The sequence below is a fragment of the Furipterus horrens genome, unplaced genomic scaffold, assembly GCF_987537825.1.
Source record: "Furipterus horrens unplaced genomic scaffold, mFurHor1.1.pri manual_scaffold_15, whole genome shotgun sequence".
NCBI classification, from domain to species: Eukaryota; Metazoa; Chordata; class Mammalia; order Chiroptera; family Furipteridae; genus Furipterus; species Furipterus horrens.
The window spans coordinates 7,918,461-7,939,250 of record NW_028327185.1 but is presented as its reverse complement, the minus strand read 5'-3'; the positions used below and the strand labels follow the sequence as shown (position 1 = coordinate 7,939,250).

The 20,790-nt window shown below is 45.0% G+C and overlaps 1 protein-coding gene across 1 annotated transcript in view; it reads left to right on the top strand.

The window, feature by feature from the left end:
* The first annotated feature begins 783 nt into the window (after positions 1–783).
* The window catches only part of RAB3GAP2 (RAB3 GTPase activating non-catalytic protein subunit 2), a 49,460-nt gene continuing 29,453 nt past the window's right edge, over positions 784–20,790 (top strand). Inside the window, exons 1-9 of the mRNA XM_090263389.1 lie at positions 784–942; positions 11,218–11,282; positions 13,774–13,776; positions 16,336–16,456; positions 17,162–17,243; positions 18,904–18,951; positions 19,029–19,104; positions 19,376–19,477; positions 20,673–20,772. Coding sequence (XP_090119515.1) covers positions 828–942; positions 11,218–11,282; positions 13,774–13,776; positions 16,336–16,456; positions 17,162–17,243; positions 18,904–18,951; positions 19,029–19,104; positions 19,376–19,477; positions 20,673–20,772 — 712 coding nt within the window. The 5' untranslated portion in view covers positions 784–827. The remainder of the gene's footprint in view (positions 943–11,217; positions 11,283–13,773; positions 13,777–16,335; positions 16,457–17,161; positions 17,244–18,903; positions 18,952–19,028; positions 19,105–19,375; positions 19,478–20,672; positions 20,773–20,790) is intronic.

Genomic DNA, 20,790 nt, shown 5'->3' with positions numbered 1-20,790 from the left:
CCGTTATAGCGCTTTGCACTTCTTTCCTTCCTCAGCATTAGCGGTCGGTTTTTTCATTTGCATTAAATAGTTGAGTAATTAATTAACTGCTTCTCGAATTTTAGCTCCATGGGAACAAGCGTTTAGTCTCTTTGGTTCTCTGCTTTCCACTCCACGCCCCGCGTGTCTGGAATAGAAACGACGAGCCGCGCATGTGCCGAATGGCTGGGTGAGTGAATGAAGGCAAACCAGCCGCAGGGCCACGGCGTGACCGCGTGACGCGCGCTGTGTGAGGCGTGCGTGGCACAGCAGCGCGGCCATTTGTAGGGGGAGCGTTCCCAGCCAACCCCGACGGGAGAGAAATGACTCTTCGCACACTCGGGCCCTTGCACGACACCGGCCCCCACTGGCCTGCCCCGAGCGTAAAGCGATTACTCTGTGAAATATCGGGACAATGGCAGCAGCAGGGCTGCGGTGAGACTGGGAAGTGCCAGAGGCCGACGCGGACGCCGTCCGATCGGGCGCTCTAGCTGAAAGCCATGAAGAATAAAACGGCTCGCTCCCGGGTGGCGGCGCAGAGCCCCGACTGCAGGCGGCCCGACGCTTCCACGTCGGCGTTGGACCCGGGGGGCCAGTCGCTGGTCACGTGACCCAAGCCCGGCCGCCGGGGGCCGTCCTGCGCACGCGCAGTGCTCGGGGCGGGGAGCCGCGTGCGCTGACAGCTTCCGGTCGGGTTTCCCCGCCCCTGCGAGCCTGAAGCTGCCGGGGCCGGGCCGGGGCCGCCGAGGGCCGGCGGGGCGCAGGGCGTGGTAGGCGCGGCGAGTGCCGGCGCGGGGCTCCCCGGAGCCATGGCCTGCTCCCTTGTCCAGTTCTGCTACTTCCAGGACCTCCAGGCCGCCCGGGACTTCCTCTTCCCTCACCTGCGGGAGGAGACCCCCATCGGCGCCCTGCGGAGGGACCTGAGTAAGTGACCCCGCGTCGCCGCTCCGTTCCCCGGCGGGTTCGGGTCCCCGTTCGGCTCCGCCGCCTCTGCCCTGGGGGCTCCAGTTCCCCCCTCCTTCCAGCGATGACCCCCTGCCCTCCCCGCCCTGCGGTCCCCTCTGCGCCCTGGCCGCGTCCGTGTCGCCTTCCCGTCGCCCCAGCTTTCCGCTGAACACCTCGCTCTCCGCCCAGAAACCGCATCCTGCTTCTTCCCGTCTCGGTCTGCCCCAGCCTCCCACCCCCCGCTCCCAGCGCTGTCCCCGCGTCTCCCCGCCAGCTCCCTCTCCTTCCCGTCCGCTGGTGCCTGCGCCCCCGCGGGGTTCCCTGCCAGCTGTCGGCGGGCGCTGCACCCTGACGTCGGCCTCAGCCCCGGCTCCTCCATCCCTGGGTCTGTGGCCTCCGGCTGTGTCCCCTCCCGAGGGGTCTGTTGTCGCCACAGCTCCCCCCCTGCCCCCCGCCCCCCGCTTCAGCTTTAGAGAGTGAGGGCTGATGGACAGGTGAGTGACCCCTGAGCTGTGGAGTCAGCGGCCCCCAAATAAGGGTAACCACCTGCCTGGGGGCGAGCGAGAATCTACAGCAAGAACTAAAATGACGTGAAACGTGTCATTTACGTGTCATTTACGTGTCAATGACAGTAGCGCGCCTGGAAAGGTCAGGCGCCTGCTTGAGCTGAGAAGCCTCCCACCCAGGATCATCGTCAGAGAGCGAGAAGCCTTCGCGCCCGCGTGCGAAATCCCGTCCGTTCCTCAGAATTTCTTCCGCGCCTCCCGCTGAAAGGCGTGCGTTTTGTGCTTGTGTCCTTCCCATTTCCGACTGAAGCCCATTTAGCTGGTGGGACAGCTGTCACTTTGGTCTCTGCTGGAGTGGGGATAAAAGGCCCACTGCAAAGACTCCTCCCCGCTTTTTACATTTAGAGAATATCAAATCAAACCTGTGAGTGTTTGCTTAGTGCTACAGATCAGCTAAGTTTGGTGGTCTCTGCCCTCTAGGAGCGTACAATTTACTGGGACAAATAAGTTGGCAGCTGCCATGCAGTGGGACTGAGATATGTACATGTGTAAACATAGTCATACTATACATGCAATATAAATATACATAAGTGTAGGTGTACTTACGTGAGGCACGTGCTGCCTTTGGAGCAGCAGGGAGATGAAGGAGGCAGCGGGAGTAAGAAGTGCAGAGGAAGGGAGGCCTGGAATGGCATCTTATTGAGGGAAGCAAGAAAACCTGAAAGAGGAGAACGGGGAGCTGGATCATGAGAAGCCTTGTGGAAGTAGCGGGGTGCCTCTGAGCGACCCAACGCTGAGAAGTGACATGGTCAGATGCGAACTGAACGTCAGTCGAGTTTCCGAATCGCTGTCGCGTGCTTTGACAGCTGTGTGCGGGACAGATGGGAAGCAGGTAGCTTGCTTGGGAGGCTATTCCAGGCATCCAGGCGAGAAGAGCTGTGAGCTGGAACTAGCCTGAGCAGGACCTGAAGGGCTAGATTGGGGCGCTGTGAAGGAGGTGGGATCTGCAGGACCTAATGGTGACCGGGTGACGGGGGTTCTTGCAGCTGACGAGTGAGCGGGAGTGCAGGTGCCTTGGGGCGTTGGACCTGAGCAAGGGCATGTCAGGAGAGAATGCAGCAGATGGGTTTGGGGCCTTTCACATTTTAAGTGTGGGATGTCGGAGTGAGGGGGTCTAGTCGAACCCCGGATACACAGGTCTGAAACTTAATAAGGATTCCTGGGCCAGAGATATGAATTTGAAAGTTATCAGCAAAAAGTGGCAGATCAGTTTCAAGGACTGGGTCTACAGTCCTGCCATGTGTTGCAGTGTGAACGTCAGAGAGTGCACTTGGGCAGGCAGACTTGGATGGCCCCACCCGGGCTGTAATTGTGTGCGTTACACTTTTATACAACTGGCGACTGGCAGTGCTGTAGCTTGGTTTACACCGGCACCACAGACGCGGGAGTGATGTATTACCCTGTGATGCTGAGACGACCACAGTCGCCAGGCAATGAGACTCTTTCAGCTCTGTTACAACCTCAGAGGGACCACGGTTGTATGTGCGATCCGTCACTAACGGAAGCATCTTTTGCGATGTGTGACCGCGTAGTGACATGAACTGAGAACCGGAGTTTTAAGAAGCAAGTGGAGGTTAATTGCAAGAAGACTGAGAAAGAGTGACAGAGGAACACCAGGTGGGCGTGATGCCCCAGCAGCTTAGGCAGGGGAGGCTCAGATCAAAGGTAGGCGTGGTCAGCTCAGATGAGGATGGGAACGTGCCGAGGGCTTTGGGAAGGTGGAGGTGACCGGGCGCTCAGAACAGGTGTGGCGGAATGGTGGGGGCCAAAGGCAGATGTACGGCATTTTGAGGAGTGACTGACGGTGACTGTTCCCAGGATCCAGGTTGTGAAGGACAGTAGATACAGCACTGGAGACAGAGAGCAGGCAGACATTTTGTGTGTCTTGTTGCCCTAGGCCACCGTCCGCCCTCACCTGGCCAGCCGGACCAGTCTTCTAACAGATCTCCCTGCTTCCACTCTTGGTTTCTTGTAACTAGTTCCCAGGAGCCATCAGCGTGAACTCTTCATAGAGTTTAGACCAGAGCATTCCCCTCTTTCCAGCGCTGCTGGCAGTAGCACTTAATATACAATCCAAAATTCTTGCATGGCTTGTGAGAGTCCTGAGGCCCTGACTCCCGCCACTTCTGCCCCTCGTGTTCTTCTCTGTTTCTTATGCTTCAACACACTTGGTGCTGTTAAACCAGCCAAGCTCATTTGCACCTGAGGTCATTGCCCTCGCTCTTGTCTCTGCCTTGGATGCTCTAGCAGATCTTGGCATGCCAGCTGCGTCTTGTCATGCAAGTCCCAACTCAGATGGCCTTTCCCACCGTCTGATGTGATGTAGTCACTGGCCGCCTTGGTCTCACTTGTTACTCTATTGTGCTGTCTTGTTTATTTTCATCCCCATGTCTGGCATTCTCTAGCCACAAGAGACTATTGAGCCCTTAAAACATGGCAAGGGCTACTGAGGAACTGAATTTTTAATTTTACTTCATTTAAATAGCCAAAGGTGGCCAATGGCTACCACATTGTGTGGCGCAGTTATAGGCGCTAAAATTGAGGCTCGTACAGATTGAATAGCTTGCCCAAGTTCACCCAGCGAAGGGTAGCTGTAGCATATGAACTCAATCCGGGCACGTGGGGCTATAGTCATACCCCACACATCCAGGTTACTTTGCAGTATGCCTATGAGTTTGCAAATATTTAATTTATTACCCTTTTAAGTCAAATTCTTAGGTTTATGTTTGTTGGTGTTGTGGTTACCATAATTTAGGTAGAAAATAAATGGAGAGAGAACCTCTTAACCAGTGAGCCCTTTTGCCAGGCCTATATCTTACAGTTAAAACAGTGCCTTCATTTACACATAAAAGCCAGGGAAAGAGCTTGTCCGACTATAGATAGTTTACTTGGAATTCTAGGAATGGCGAGGGCCATGGATTTCAGTTGTCACTCCAAGCCGCCTTTTACAAAACACCAGGTTTTGTAAAGAGCACTTTATCAGAATTTGTGGTGCCTGTATGTTATTTTTCTTAGTTATCTGCTTCTAACAGTAATTGCAGTAAGTCAAGTAAGAAGACAAATTTTAATACTTAGAGCCTTATGATCACAGGAAACCCCTTTTTTTTTACAGCGTATCAGAAATTACATCTTTTGTGCAAAGGTTACATACTAGTAAAGAACTCTTTGGGTGCATTTGTAAGCAAAAAGTTTGAAGACATTCTTCTATAGGGCTCAGTCATTCCCAACCTTTTTTTTTTTTTTTTTTTTTTGTATCATAGCGTACATAAATAAGACATGGATCCTGAATAGTGGAAATAATTTTGAAGAAGAATAAAAATGTTGGGGACTCATACTTTCTGATTGCAAAACATATTGCAAAGCTACAGTAATCAAACTTGTATGGTGCTGGCATAAATACAGATAAATAGAGCAGTGGGACGGAATAGAAAGCCCAGAAGGAAACCCCTGAATATATGGTCAGATGGTCTTTGACAAGGATACCAGACCACTCAGTGGGGAAAAGTGCATATCCATGTACAGAAGAATGAAGTTGGGCCTTTATCTTAATGACAGTTAACTCAGAATGGTATTCCTCTCCGTGGTGAACAGAAGTGCCTGTGCACATACATGCTTGTTATCATTTTATGTTATCAGTTTCCTTGACTTTTGCTCTTCTGATAAATGGAAAGTGGTTCTCATGTAGTATTATGCTCATTATCAGACTTTATTTGTGTTTTTTTTTAAAAGCAGCAAATAATAGCAAGATTAAACTGGTATGGGAAGAATTTAGTTTAAGGAAAGTTTTCTCATAGGGACAGTAGTGGAATATTAGGATGGATTTAATAAGATGTCAAATAGGGTTTTTTAGAATCGGCAGAAATAAGCTTTAGTTGGCAGTATTGACATTCCCTTCAGCTGCATTTCACGACGGCATCCTCTGCCCTTATCAGCTATGCTTGCCTTTCTCTGCTGCTCGGGACAGGACTAGTTGGCATGAGTAAGATGTGGTAGAAACAATGGTAAGAAATGTATACGTTCATTCTAATGACCTACTACATTATTGCCCTTGCTTTGGAAACAAATAATAGAGAGGAGAATAGGCATATTAAATTTCCTCAAGCCTATATGTTATTTTTGTTTTATTATTTTTGATGTGTTAGAAGATTTCTTAGGTTTTGGCGGGGGTGGGGGGGGACAAAGGGAACTTATTTAATCACCCTTTTAAAGCAGGAGGATACGCTCTGTTTCTGCTCTAAGGTATTTTCAGTTCTGTCTCTTTGTGGACTGGCTCTCAGAGCCTGTGTCCTCCTGTGAGGGAGGAGGTCACTTATTTGACAACACTAATCATTAGCATCCTAGGGACCTTAAAGACCTAGTCTGCTTTAATCATGGGGATTTGAAAGAGTTAAGGCCCTGCTCTTGAAAATGGGATTGCGTCCTCAGTTTTGATTGCTACATATTTTCATGTGCTGGAAGGAAAATGCTAATATGAAATTATTTTCCCATTTCCATCTCCCTAGTAATAGAAGAAGATGAATAATTCTGAGGCATAGTAAATTAAACAGCAGATTCTCTATTATTTAGCCTTTTTTTTTTTTTTTTTTTTTTAAGTTTGTATTGCTATGTGATACTTTTCCTTGCTTTGGCCAAGAAGACCCAACTAAGTTTTGTCGGGCCCCCTGAATAATTTACAAGTCATAGCTTCTAGAGGTTCTTCCTCTTTATAGAAACAAATACCTTATCTGTTTTTTCTTGTCTCGGACGAAAGGAAATGAATTTGCTTCTGTGCTAATAAGATCTTTTATTAGGCTATGGAGACTAAATTAAGTTTTCCTTTTCCTAACATTTAATGATTTCAGCTTCTCATTTAGTTCTTGATCCTGACATACTCATATTGGAAAAAGCAAATATTGTCAAATTAATTGCCCACTTCTAGAATTCAATTTCCTTTCTAGCTTCAGGTTCTTGTTCAGTGAACAATATACACTCAGTTTATGAGGACAGACTGTTCAAAAGCAAATCAGAATAATGTGTTTTTGGAATTAAATAGAGCTGTGGAAAGCAGAAGTTGAATTTCTTATTTAAGCTTTTGTAGGTAGAATTCACTTATTGGAAATAACCCTAAAAAAGACATCTGTAACCTTTTTTTGATGATTGAACTAAGATGTGTTTTTTCAATGGTTTGAAGGTTTCCGTGAGTCTACCATTTATGAAGTGAGAGAGTGAACAGTTTTTTTTTAAAAACCCTAATATAATCTAATCTCTTCAGGGAAAAAATTCTCTCCAGGAGTTATAGTTACATATTATATTTTGAAGTTATTGGTTTCATTCATTCAGGCAACATTTAACTTGATAAAGGTAAGAATGAGGGTTTAAGCTTATGTTACCAATTATTCTAGACAGTTCAAACTAATCTTCTTCAGTGATGGGTATAAAAAAGTTACGGATTGAAAAGTCAAGTTATTTGTCAATGAGGAGGAAGTTACTTTTTGTTAAGTTGGTTAGAGACCAGTTATAAATTTTATTTAGATAGAAAGCAAGTGTGATTCAAGATGTGGTATGACAAGAAATAAGGGTGATTTCTGCGGAGGAGGTGGGCTAGCAAAATCCTTTTAAGTGGACATTCTTCTTGAAAGACTTCAATTGAATCTTCAATGCAATCCTTGATTTTCTATGAATTTTAAGGAAAGATGGCTACGAATGTGAAAAGAATAGATTTGAAAGGAAGCTTACCCCTCGAAAAAGGTTACCCTTGCCCCCCCAAATTAAAGACTCATAACTAAGCAGAAATATGTAATTACTTGGAAATGCCTTTTTTTGTCATAAGGTTGTATAGGAAATGAGGTGGGAAAGCCTAATTAAAATTGAAATATTCTGCTTCTAGCTGGACACTGTCCTGTGTAATATAGTTGTAAAATGCCACCTCCTAAAGCAACAGCTGGCACATGAATTGTAGCATGGAAGTTGCATGACGAGGGTACATTCTCATGATCTATTTTTAGATGCCCCTAATAGCCAATATATGCTGTTTTTTGTATAATGTGTTTTATTCACTATTTGCAAAATGAATATTTGCATAATAGAGTACAGACACAATTTAAGAATGCTGTGGACGTTCTCCACCCTCACCCCCACCCCTTCAAAATGGTATAGTGTTGGTTTTGGAACTTGGTGTTCTTTGTAATTGTCCTTTTTAGCTGACCAAAAAATTAGGTTGTTGAAAATCACATTTAATTGAATGAGGACTTATATTGAACAAAAGCTAATGTTGAATAGCTAAACATAGCTAATGTCTAATAAAGTTGCCATTCATGTAAAGAATTTTATTCAGGGTGTTTTTCCTTCTGGTAACATTTCTATGAAGGCTGGTGTTCTTTGTTCAATATCACTATTAGTGTTTTTTAATTGGTCATTGACCAAGGTGTGGCTAACCAAAGCAGTGGGTGTATAACATACAGCGTAGGACAAAAGTAGGTTTACAGATATGAGTACACAGAAACACAGTTTGCAGGGTTTGAAGGCAAAAGAAATAGCCTTGATAAGGTGCTGACATTTCGAGACTTTTTAACAGCCAAAAAATAGCTGTCAGGTAGCAACTTGCAAAACAGTGTCAAATAATTTTCAACAGGAGTTAGGAGGCTGCAGAAATTATTTCATTGGCACTGCATGGAAGTAGCCACAAGGGTAGTGCAGTTTGCAGATTTTTAAAAAATATTTCCTGTTTTTGAGATGATTAGAATTTGGAATGTGTTTCCTTACAGAAGTATAGAGACTTAGGAGTCCAGCTCAACCTTCAAAACGTCTCTAACCTACTGGAGTAGAAGTTTGTTCCGCCTTCCTTTATCCTCTGTCTGTGCAATACCGTGGCTTCTTTGGAAAACGTGTTCATTCCTGTGATAGTGGGAGATGCCTGATTAAATTCTTTCCCTCTTTTTAATAGATTCTTCCCAGTCAGGGTATTGAGAACAGCTAAGCTGTCATAAACGCAAGTATGTTGTATAAAGAAAGTATTTTTCAAGGTCCTCTTCTTCCTGAGTGTTTTGAATTGTGGCATAGAGAGAGACTGGGCCTCTGCAGGGGCAGGAAGTCCAGATTGCTGCTCTCCTCTGATCGTATGAGTCATTTGTGAATTGAGTCAGGTACTTCTGATACCAATACAGAGGAGAAATGACACATTTTTCATGGTTTTACTTTATATAGCGTTCAAGAAAGGTTATGTGCACAAAGTAAGCTCTTTGAAGACTTATTTGCTTTTGTATCTCCAGCACCTAAACACAGTGCCCAGAATAGAAAAGATACTGTGTTTCTTGAATGAATGAATGAATGAATGAACAGCTAACCTTCATGAAGTGCTGCACATTCTGCACGGTTTTCAGAGATTGTGGCGATTTGATTAATACATTATTCTTGCAGCAATTTGGAAACTGAATCCTAGCTTTTAGAGTCATGAACTTTTCTAGCTACTTTGCTTTCTCCCACAAGAGCCAGTGTGTTTTCTAAAACTGTTAATGGGACGGCCTGGTTGCCATCAGTCCTACAATCGGGCGGTTGTTTGTGGCGCAGCGGAGAAATTAGCAGAATAAGGAGATTGCCTAACTGAATCAGATTGCCAAAGAACGAACTGTAATTTTCCAAGTTACCAAAAAAAAAAAAAAAAAATCTCAATAGCAAAGAAGTGTTTCCATTTTAAAATAATAGGCGTTCTTACTTTTGACCTTAACTGCAAGGCCCACTCCACGGTTTGCTATCGTGTTCTTCATAAGCCGTGGGAGGAATGAGCATAGAAGGGTACTTGCAAGCATGGGCTTCGGACTCAGGCGCCCTGCGCACGTAATCCTCTGTGATCCTGGGCGAGCCACGTAAACTCAGTGATGTTTTCCTCATCATGAAAAGCGAACTGAAGTCTGTAAAGCACTTGGCATATAGAAGCGCTGCACACATATGAGTTGTTCCGTGATAACCCCTTTATTTGCGGTGTGTCTTTCTGCCTCTTTGCCTTTGCTCCTGTTGACCTGTTTCTTAAGTGTGTTTGAAGAGTGTGTAGGCACTGTTTAAGGTCCAGTTTAAGATGATTCGTCACTGTGTTTTTCCAGTTCTCTCACTGCCTCCTCTGAGTTCCCAGAGTAGTCACTTACAATACTCACAAGGTATTTTAATTACATGTTTGTCCCTTACACTACACCACGAATTCTTTAAGGAGCGTGTTTGTGTTTTTCTCTGTTCCTGCTGCATGTGCTATTTAACAGAACATTTGTTAAATTGTTTAATTGACATGTGTATGGAAATCTTCTATAAGTTGTACAGTGTTGATCAAATGGTAGTACTCTTTTAGGACTTAATACTGTGCTTGGCATATGGGGAAGTAGCTATTTAGTACTAAATACCAAAGATGAGAATATATTACCACGGAGCTAGTTGAATAATGGTTCTAAATACTAGACTAACGTTTGTTATCATCTATCTCTGATTGATTTTAGCAACTTGTAAGACCTTATACATATGAAAGATCTATTTCCTTCCTTTTTTTACTACAGGCATCCTAGATATTAGGTTCAGTCCCATCATTTTAATTGAGTCTCACCACCCCCAACCCAAGATTTTAAAGCTGATTGGTTTAAATACAACATTTTATAGAATTTTATTGGCTAAATCTTGATGACTAGCATTGCGAGCTTCTGTGTCAGGCACTGGGGACTTGAGTATGCTAGCTGATTTAAGTCCTGTAACGACCCTACTCGAAGCAGGTACTATTGCTTTACATGCTTTTATGGTGAGAAAAACCAAAGCTTATAGATACGGGGTAACTTGCTTTAGGTCCCAGAGCTGGTAAGTGCTGGATCCAGGATATGAATTTCAGTAATCTAAATCTGGAGCCTAAACTTGTAAACGCCTGCTCTTTTCACATTTTATTTAAACTTCATCTGTGTTTTTTTTTTTTTTTTTAACTTAATTTGAGGTGATACATCTAAAGTAGCTAATGTTTGACTCAGAGTAGGTGATCAAAAAATGATAATTTTATTTCTTCTTTTTGATGTCATAACATATGAAATAAATTTAAAAATATTATATAAAAATAAGTAACATGAACAAGGTAAGGAATCATGCTCTCCAAACCTGTATGGACTTTTCTTTGTTACAGTGTTTGTTGAACATCTTATTTTAATTCACAAAAATGTCCTCATGTGTAAGAAATAACAGAATATCAGAGAAAGGTGGAGAGTAGTAGCTCTGTCATTTCAATATTCAGTTTTCTTTTTTACTGATACTTTGTCTTATCAAAAAACAACTCATTTTTGAGACATCTGTGTGAAATTCTAAGTTTTTATCACTGTGTACATTTAATTTGTCTAATGTCTTAAGTAACAAATATTTGTCATTTTGAGATATTTTTTTAAAAGTCACCTTTGCAGTTTGATTTAAATGTGGATAAACTTGATGTGCAGTATCTTAAGATTCAAATAATTTGCACAGCTTTACTTTGACATATTTGAAATCTCAGGCCAGATATTTCCTGATTATTATTGCATAAGCAATATCCTGATACAGTTTACCCTTATTTTCTTCCTTAACATCAGCATTATATTTATATAATATTTATATAATATTTGTTATATATCGGGGTTGGCTTTATCATGTTTAGAGAAAATGTTTTGAAATCTTTTAAGCTCTGTATTTCATGTAAGTACTTTTATCTTTTTAAAAATAGGTAAGTCAGCGAACTGGGAAGATGATGGTTGGGGCGCATGGGAAGAGACAGAACCCCAAGAACCTGTAAGTCTTTATAAATGTATGCATGCTTTTTTGACAGTGGCATTTTCCTTTTGTAATGACGGTGACATATTTCGATGTTAGGCTGACATTTAAAGATCTTTGTCAAGAACATTTTCGTGCTTACTTAATAGTACTAAGTAGATACCTGTTATTCCTACTACTGTCTGTGACGATGAACAACTCCAAAGGCAGAGCCAGCTCCGGAGACATAACAAGAATCAGTAAATTTTGGCAGACGTATGAAACGCAGAAGTACGTGCTGTAGCCAAGGTAACAGATGTAGCCACCTCATCAGAATGGAAACAGACAGCAAACTCAACACCTGCTTTCCCTGTGAGTTGCACTGGCAGGTCTTGTGCACATGAAAGAAGAGGTAAAACGTCTCGAAGTCAATTTTTGGTTGTGTTGTTTCCGGAAAGGGCTCAGGACCGAGGTGGATCTGCTCCAGCACGGCCTGGAATGTGTGGGTCCTTGACTCTGTGGAGGAAAGATTTCATGTCACGAGTCCAGGGGATTTTGAGAGTAAGTTTATTAAAGCTGGGGACAGTGAAACAAAGGAAGGGCTTAGGGTAGAAGAGGCAAGATCGCAGGAGCAGGAGTGAACTGAGGCGGAGCTGCCTTGGCCCTTTGGGAAGAGCGTCACAGAGGCAGGAGAAGTGAGCCACGCTGGGCTGTGGGGACTCGGGAAACAAGTTAGAGAGGCAAACGGGGGCCCTTGGAGACAGGTCCCGGGGGCTGGCCTGGGATGAGCTGCCACTGCCCGCTGCTGCCCTGGTTGCAAGTCTCCTGGGAACACTTAGAGCTCAGGACAAAGAGCACAGGTGCCCGCCTGGGGAAGGCGTGGGGGAAAGGCACAGGCATGCCCGGGGCAGAATGTGCACTGGGTTCTCTGTCTTAAGGGTTTTTATCTGTTTTCTGAAGGCGGGAATTTTAGGGGACATCCCAGCGAGCATATTCATCAGCTTTTGGGGTGTGTCTTTTGATATGCTGATGCATCAAAATGAGCTTATCGAGGGGTCAGGGTTCTTCTCTGGTCAGTTTCAACCGTTAACAAATGTCACCGGAAAGGGACTGCAACCAGGCCACGGGGGTCCGCCCCAGCACAGTCTGGAGTATGTCAGCCGTTTGCTCCTCGGTGTCCTTCGTTAGGGAAGATAAGACCGCATGACTTATTATCTGGCTGTAAATCGCTCAGTGTTCAACACTCTGTCTCAGTTTTCCTCCTTTCCTGCCGAGGGGTCTCCGAGCATCTCACTAACCTGGTCTGTGTGCAGGTGCCGTCGCTGCAAAAACAGGGATAGGTTTCTCCACCAGGTCCCGCTGGCTCGTGGTTGCTGGGACCAGCGAGGAGAGTAAAGCTCTCTTCTTCGTCAGCCTGGCTTAGAGGGACGCCATGCTGGGTTCTCGGAGGGCTGCAGTGCCCACGGAGGAACGAGACAGGGCGGCTCCCAGCCCTGCGTGCTGACTCAGCCGCCGGCGACTGCTCCTGCATCCAGCAGAGAATGAAGAACCTCAGGGCGCTTTTTATTTCCACAAGTTTGTTAGCTTTTTGAAAGTACTGTCTTATTTTCTTGGCAGAAGAGAATAAATGGCTTTTGTAATCACAGAGATTTAGTGCCAGGGTCTGGATGAGGCTTTTTTTGTTTTTTTGAAGAAAGGAAAAAGCCTCGTTAGCTTTCTCTGCTTCTTAGGTATCAGCTAGAATGAGGGCTTAGTGAGGAAAGCATATTTAACATCTATTGTCAGCAGTAGCCAGCTGTGTCAGCAAAGGACGTGTCTACGGCACGGGACGGCTGAGGAATGTAAGGTTGGCATCTGTGTAGAGGAGGACGTAACGGCCCCATAGCGTGGGTGGCTTCCACGACAGGTTCATTTACTTTCAGTTCTGGAGGACGGGAGTCCAAGATCAAGGCGCCAGCAGGGTTGGCTTCTGGTGAGACCTCCCCCTCCCCCCTCGCTTTCTGGTTTGCAGACGGCTGCCTTCTCACCGTGTCCTTGCGTGGTGATTTCTGGTGTCCCTTCTCTTCTTAGAAGGATGTCACCCATTGGACTAGGGGTCTTGCCCTCATGACCTCCTTTAACCCGAATTCCCTCCTTAAAGGTTCTGTCTCCAGATACAGTCACATTGGGGGTTAGGGCTTCCACGTGTGTGGGCATGACTCAGTTCATAACACTTCCCAAAATAATGCATCCATGTCAGGCATAATTCTCTCGTGTGTACAGACGTGAAGGATAATGTAAAGGAATTCCTCCTCATCCAAAAAGAATGACAAGGCAAACAGAACAGGCTTTTAAGATGGAAGAAAAGGGAGTGCTGCCTTCCAGTGGGCATCGTGACAGATAGTGTCAGGCGTAGGCAAACTGGAAACCAAGAGAGCTGTACTGCAGCATCTCCCGACTGGTGACTGTAACAAGTAGCAGGTAGCTTTGTTGTATGTGCTAGTGCTGCAATGGGTTTTAGTTGGGATTATAATTTTTTTGCTTTGAGAAGGAAGTGGTTAGAGGGGATATGTGGTCAGTCTCTTGCTTGATGGGAATCAAGGCAGTTCAGGAAGAAGTTTGACAAGGTTTAATTTAATTTTAACTGGCAGGCAGAGTTAATGAGCTTCCGTTCATTAAGACCGAAGGATCGGAAGCACAGAACCAAGGATTTGCTCAGCAGTGGTTTGTGGGGCAGGACACTAGGCGGTTCTGAGTTAAGGTCCTCAGTTATGGTGGCAGATGGGAAAAGTCCATCCCAAGGACACTTTGGAATACGCTCCGTCGGTTTTACAGAAAGTGGTATATGTAGCACAGTTTACAGAGCGGGTTCTGATGGAGCAGATTAACAGAGAATGAAGTTCTTGTTTACAGACTGAAGAACAAGATGCAGCATGACCTGATTAGACATTCTCAGAGTATTAATGATCTGGGGTAATTCAGGAAAAAATTTTGCCTTATTTAGTGTCATTAGACTCTGGTGCCCTCTACCACACAAAAGGCATAAGCATCAGGTTGGCCAGAGGCGGCAGGAGCGCACACAAGGAGCACTGGGGACCTGCCCTACACCGTCCTCACGTGGGGGTTCCAGAGGGCCTCCCCCCAGGGTGGGCTTTCCTGGGGCTCTGGACCGTTGGGTGTGACTATTACTCATTTTGTCAGGGACCTTCCTCTCGACATTATTACAAGCTGGGTCCAGCCTAGTGATTCTCCTTGGGGGGCTATTTTGTCCCTTTAGGGGACAATGGGCAATGTCTGGAGACATTTCTGGTTGTCAGAAGCCAGGGAAGGTGCATCTAGTGGGCGGAGGCCAAGGCTGCTGCTAAGCATCTCACAATGCACAGGACAGCCCCCCAGACAAAGAACTACCCAGCCCCTGTTGAAGGGTGTCTAGTTTTTGCTTGCTCTCGCTCTTTCTCTTCTATCCACAAGCAACGCTGTCGCCGTCCTCCCACCTCCCACACATCTTTGGTTACGTGGGTGCATAGCGCCACACCCGAGTCAGACTGCCTGCACTTCTGTCCCAGCTCGGCCACCCAATGACTGTGACTCCCCGGGCAAGCTGCTACCTCCTCTACATTCAGTTACCTCACCCCGAAAATGCAACAGATAACACTGTCAGACTCACGGGGTTGTTAAGAGGATTGAATGAGATGTGCTTAGAGCAGGAACCATCAGGGGAGCAGTGGTGGTGGCTGTGGGCCCTGCTGTTGGGGGGCTGTTTTCAGAAAACCTCAGGGGTAGGCAGAGGCCCCGACGGTGCAAACAGGATGCTAAGCTTGCGTCTCATTGGCCGCCCAGCGTGCTGATGCGCCTCTAGCATGCTCCTTAGGTCTTTCCGGCCGTGTGCCAGCCTCAGCCTCTTTGACGAGTTGGAAATCCACCTTCGTTGTAAAACGCAGCACTAGTTCACTGTGATCCAGCAGAGGGGGGTTCCTCATCTCCGCTGTTCTAGTGCTTTGGTGGAGGTGCTGGTACTAGTGGTTGGGTTGTAAATTAGCAGCACTTCTATGGAGCGCGATTTGGGAATAGCTGGCAGATTTACTAATTCACAGTCCCTTGACCCAGCAAATTCACTTCTAGGAATTTATCCTACACCAGCTGACAGATGTCAGGTTAGTCACTGTGACACATGACAGATGTCCATCAATAGGGGGCTGGGAAAATGAATTGTATGTCTGCACCGTGGAATACTACGCAGCCACTAAAAAGTAAAGAAACTTCAGGTGGAATAAAGCCGAAGGTATATGTTAAGAGGAAAATAAAGTAGAAGCACGTACAGGGGCAGGAAAAGTAGGGTTACAGTTGCAAACTGAAATATGGAGTTTATTCTTGTATTGCTATTAATTATTACATTATTTGTCTTCTTCTGTAACCCTATCTTCGCCACCCCCTGAATATAGTGTGCTGGCATTTGTGTTAGAAAGGGGGGGAAGGGTAGTAAATGTATTTCCTTGTATGTGCAGAGGGAGTCTGGAAACACACACCAGGACTGATTGCATGTGCCGTCTCTCAGGGACCCCTGGGCAGCCCGAGTACGGGGCTATGAGAGAGACGTCCCCGAGCAGACCTTTACAGATCTGTTGGTTTTTTTTATCTATGGAAATTTGTCTATATAATGAATACATTCTCAGTTGAAAAATGAAAACACCTTTCAGGTCAAATAAAAAGAAAATGTCAAATTTATCAAATAGTTCACAGATCCTCAACCATAATCGCCAGGTAATTCTTGCTGTCTAGCTGCAGACACCCTAGCTACTTCTCTGGAACAGGATTATTACTAAGTTTTTTGATACTGAATCATTTTTGGAGTGATATCTATGTGATATACTTTTAATATCTTGCCAGTTTGTATTTGTTTACATTAAAGTTTTTTTTGCACTGGTATTCAAAACTGTCTGTAGTGGATAATTTGTTGGTCACCTTTGACATGTTTTGATAAGAAATATTATTGAGACTTTCTAAAAGATTTGGGAAGATTTCTTTTCCCCTTTTTTTCCCCCTTTTTCTTCCCCCTTTCCCTTTAAGGCAGACAAGCTACATTGACATACTCTCAATATTTTTGCATGTACAGGGAGAAGGAAATACTTGCAAAACACAGAAAGCTTCCTGGCTTCAGGATTGTGTTTTATCCTTATCTCCAACCAACGACCTGATGGTCATAGCCCGGGAGCACAAGGCTGTGTTTCTAGTGCGTGAGTATCGGCGGCTCCCCGGTGGCCTTCACTGTCACGCACTGACTAGAACAGAAAACATGTTAGGAGGAAAAAATGGTATTTATTTCTGTTATATGCATTATGTGGTGGCATGCGGTAGTTTATTTTATATAATTTATTTTATAGATTGTATAAAACTTCTCATTACCTTTTTTGTATTTCTTTTTTTTCCTTTTCTGTTTTTTTCTCCTTGCATTATTTTTTTTTTCCTGGCTGCAGATACTTTAGCCGTCTCTTTGTGGCACTTTAGAGACAGTGCTGCCATTGCCTAAGTTAAGATTTTGGGTTTACACAGGATATGAAAACCTCACTGATCAAAATGAGATCCTATAGTAAATGCTTATGGAATGGTCTCATAAAGCAGATTTACCCTCCAGTGGCATAAATTTAACAGGAAGTTTGTTTGCTATCTAAAAATAAAAGTAGTTTTATAAATAAAATAGGTGGGGGCACATAAGAATTAATAACTTTATTATATGGATTAAGTTGAAGAAAGGAGAGACTAAGGGTAGATTTTTATAAAAATCTTATAAAAATTTTAAACATTACATTTAAGACCCAAATCTATTAATATAGGACTATTAAATTTTGTGCTCATCATTTTAACGGGATAAGAGTCAAATTTATAAATGTTTTAGTATACTATAGTTAAAGTTATTTTATGTGATAACTTATTTTTTTCAGCAAAATGGAAATACAGTGATAAAGGAAAGGAAGAAATGCAGTTTGCTTTTGGATGGAGTGGCTCTTTAAATGTTGAAGAAGGGTAGGTACCAGTTAATTTTTTTTGTCTCTGTGTGTTAAATGTGTATGTGAAAGTTTTTTACTTGTCAGTGAATTATTGAGAAGTTTTCATCTTTTGGAAGCTCACTGTGTATTCCAGCTTTGAGGCTGCAGAGCACAATTCAGTTAGCAAGTCTTAATTTTACTCATAACGTGATCACTTTAAGAAAAAAGATCAACTGTTTGGAGAGGATTTAGAGAAGCGTTCTGAGAGAATCTTATAATATTCTTCCTACATTTTGTCTTTTTTTCTGTTTTTCATTCCTAATTTTATTCAGCGAGAAAGTCAAGGGCAGTATTATCTTCTCTGCTTTCCTAGCGTTGGGCTTGTGTTTAAAGGGGACAGTGCCACATTAATTATTTTTTTACTTATTGTTTATTTTTTTATTGAATTATTGGGGTGACATTGGTGTATAAAATTATATAGGTTTCAGATGTATAATTCCATAATACATCCTCTGTATATTGTATTGTGTGTTCAGCACCCCAAGGCTACGTTAATTCTTAAAACTCATAACTTCAGAAATGCAAGTTGGTAAATTCAGGTTTCCTGCTGACTCGGTAAGTTTGAAAATCAAATCTCTGGTGTGGTTACATGACAGAGCCCAGCCTGGAGCCAAAAATGGTTTTGAGTTACATTTTTATGACTCAGAGCTCTCTGATCAGAATGAATAAGATTGTGTAGACTTTGAATTCAGATAAAAGACCACTAAACGGAAGCCGTGATACATGCCTGGCACATTGTAGGAACTTAGGAAATGTCTTCCCTTATCAAAAAGAGAAATATACTTCTTTTTAAGCCATTTAGCCTAAAGCATTTTAAAGACACTTATTTTCTGTCATAAATGCAAAGCAGAAACAATGGCTGAATCACTTTAAGGAAAACAAACAAAAAGACTGATTTTGTTCAGTGATTACCTGCTATGATGAATGGGGCAAGAGTGTTTATTGTTTCTGTGGGTATTTTTCTTGTTTGTGTTTTTTGCTTTAATCGTTTCTTGTATGAGCTGGTGATGGCCCTGAAGTTTGACTGGTTAAGTAACAGTCAGTCAAGGAGTTATTTTAATTTGGGGGCTTGGTCTTTGAGCTCCTGACACATTTTTCAAATCTAAATGTCAGAGAAGAAATCTTTTAGAAACAACCAGCCTAGCGTGTGCTTAGAAGCAGGTTATCAGGGGCAGTTTCTGCAGGAGATGAAGCAGCAGCCCGCCAGTGGAAGGACAGTCAGTCCCCGGAGTAGTGTGCTCTGCAGACCTGCATAATGGACTGGTCGCTCCGCCCGCCCTCGGCCCACGGGACGGCGGGAGTGACGGCCCCTGGAGGGCATCCGTGCTTTCTCAGTTCTGCATCCGTGAACTGTGTGCACAGTCAGGTTTGGCTTCCTTTCATGCTCTTCATGACAGTTCAGAATGAAAAATACTGTTTTTTGGTTCTTTTTTATTAATCTCAAGTGACTGTGACATGACCCCTCATGGGAACGGCCTTTATAATCAGTCAGGGTGGAGTTCGCCTGTGAGTTCACTTATTGAATCAGACCGGTCGCCCGGGCCCTCCTGCCCCTTCCCGTCCTCTCACAGCACATCAGAGAGAAAGACGCAGCAAGGCATTCACCAGATCGCCACCTGATTTTGTTTCTGTTTCAGGGAATGCGTGACCAGTGCTCTGTGCATCCCGCTAGCCAGCCAGAAGAGGTAAGCATAGCTAAGCGCTGTTGGTCCGCTGTGCTTTGGCTTCGGAGCCGTGCGGTCATGGCTTTTGTCTGTGGCAGGAGCTCCACCGGGCGTCCGGACTGGACCTGCACTGTGCTGGGCTTCACTTCGGGCTCCGTGCGCTTCTACACGGAGGTGAGCTCGGCGTCCGGCCATCGGGAGGCCCCGGCAGCCCCGTTGCTCTCATGGGTGACTCGTTCCCCGCCGCGGGGAAGGTGTAGGTGCCTCTGGGTGGGGGTGGAGGCCGCACAGGGGAGGGTGGAGGAAGTTCTGGAATGCAGCGGGGAAGCCACCCTCTCCTGAGAAGAGAGGACCCTTCTGCTGGGACACGGTGCTCTCGCCCGGCCGCACCTGTTCCGGGAGCACGGCGAGGAAACGAGCAGGGCCCTTCTCTGTGCTCCCCTAGAGCGGTGTGCTCCTGCTCGCACAGCTGCTGAACGAGGACCCGGTGCTACAGCTGAAGTGCAGGACCTACGAGATCCCCCGGCACCCCGGCGTGACCGAGCAGGTAGCGTGCGCGGCGGTGTGCAGAGCGCTGGGGGCTTTGCTGGGAAGCGGTTTCGTTCCTCGTCCCTGGGTGGAGGTGCAGGTAGCTTTGGTAGCACAGCTGGCTGTACGGTCACTCGCCACAGATGTAAGTGACTTACTGCTCAGGAGAGAGAGTGCCGTGTGTGCTTTTACTTATTAGTCAAGCATCGCCTGCTTTGTTCTACAGTAAAATGCAGCACTTCAGTGAGAAGCCAGACAGGACTGTGATATTATAGTAAATATATATTAAAAAACTATTATTTTAATTTGGATTTTCATCTCAAACACACACACACACACACACACACGCACGCACACGCCGTCCTTTGTACTGCTCTCACAGGTTTCAGGCTGACAGGTGCACATACTGTGAGCCCGTGGGGACCTGACTTGATGACAGAGGCACTAGCACTACAGGGGCTTGGGCCATAGAAGCAACTGAACAGTCCTGGGCCCCCTGGTGGAGGAGCAAGGGGAGAGAGCTGAGGTGACATGGAGACGTGTGCCAGCGCTTGCAGGTGTGGCTCAAGGGTTCAGGGTTAATTCTGAGCGCAGAGGACGCCACGGGAGAGGTTACTCAGGGGCGTGGTTTGATCGCTCTGTGGGGCCAGGACCGTGAGCGCGCGTGGTCGCAGGCAGCCCGACCCCGTGTCCGTCAGCAGGAGCCGCCGAAGTTCTAGTGCACTTAGCAAAAGGGGAGCATGTCGTCATGTCACTGAGTCATTAAAACGTGTCCTGGAATAGTATGTGTGCGGTGTATTCTCATACAAGAGTGTATGATTATTTATGAGGATATGTACTGAGGTTTCAGGTGAATTTCCTTTTTTTCTTTTTTCTACTTTTATGTATTGTTTGTATCTGCACAATAACTATTTTATTTTTTATGAAATTTGTTTTTTTTTTAAATCTCACCATCTATCCCAAAAACATTATTTACCATGTGCAGTAGTTCATGTTTGAGAAGAATCTTAAGTCCTTGGTCAAAGACATTCTGAAATTAATTTTCCATTGATTTTTACTTTTCCTGTGCCTGGTACTGTTTTGTTGTATTTGTGGTGGACAGTTGTTCAGTCATAGTATTCCTTTATTTTACATCAGTCATGACGTTCAGCTCTAATGGAAAAGTGGGTGCGCCTCTTTGGCAATGACTCTCCTCCTTCCTCTCCCTTTGGTAGAATGAAGAGCTGAGTATCTTATATCCGGCCGCCATCGTGACCATTGATGGGTTTAGCCTTTTCCAGTCTCTTCGTGCTTGTCGGAATCAAGTAGCAAAAGGTAAAGTTTTTGGCAAAA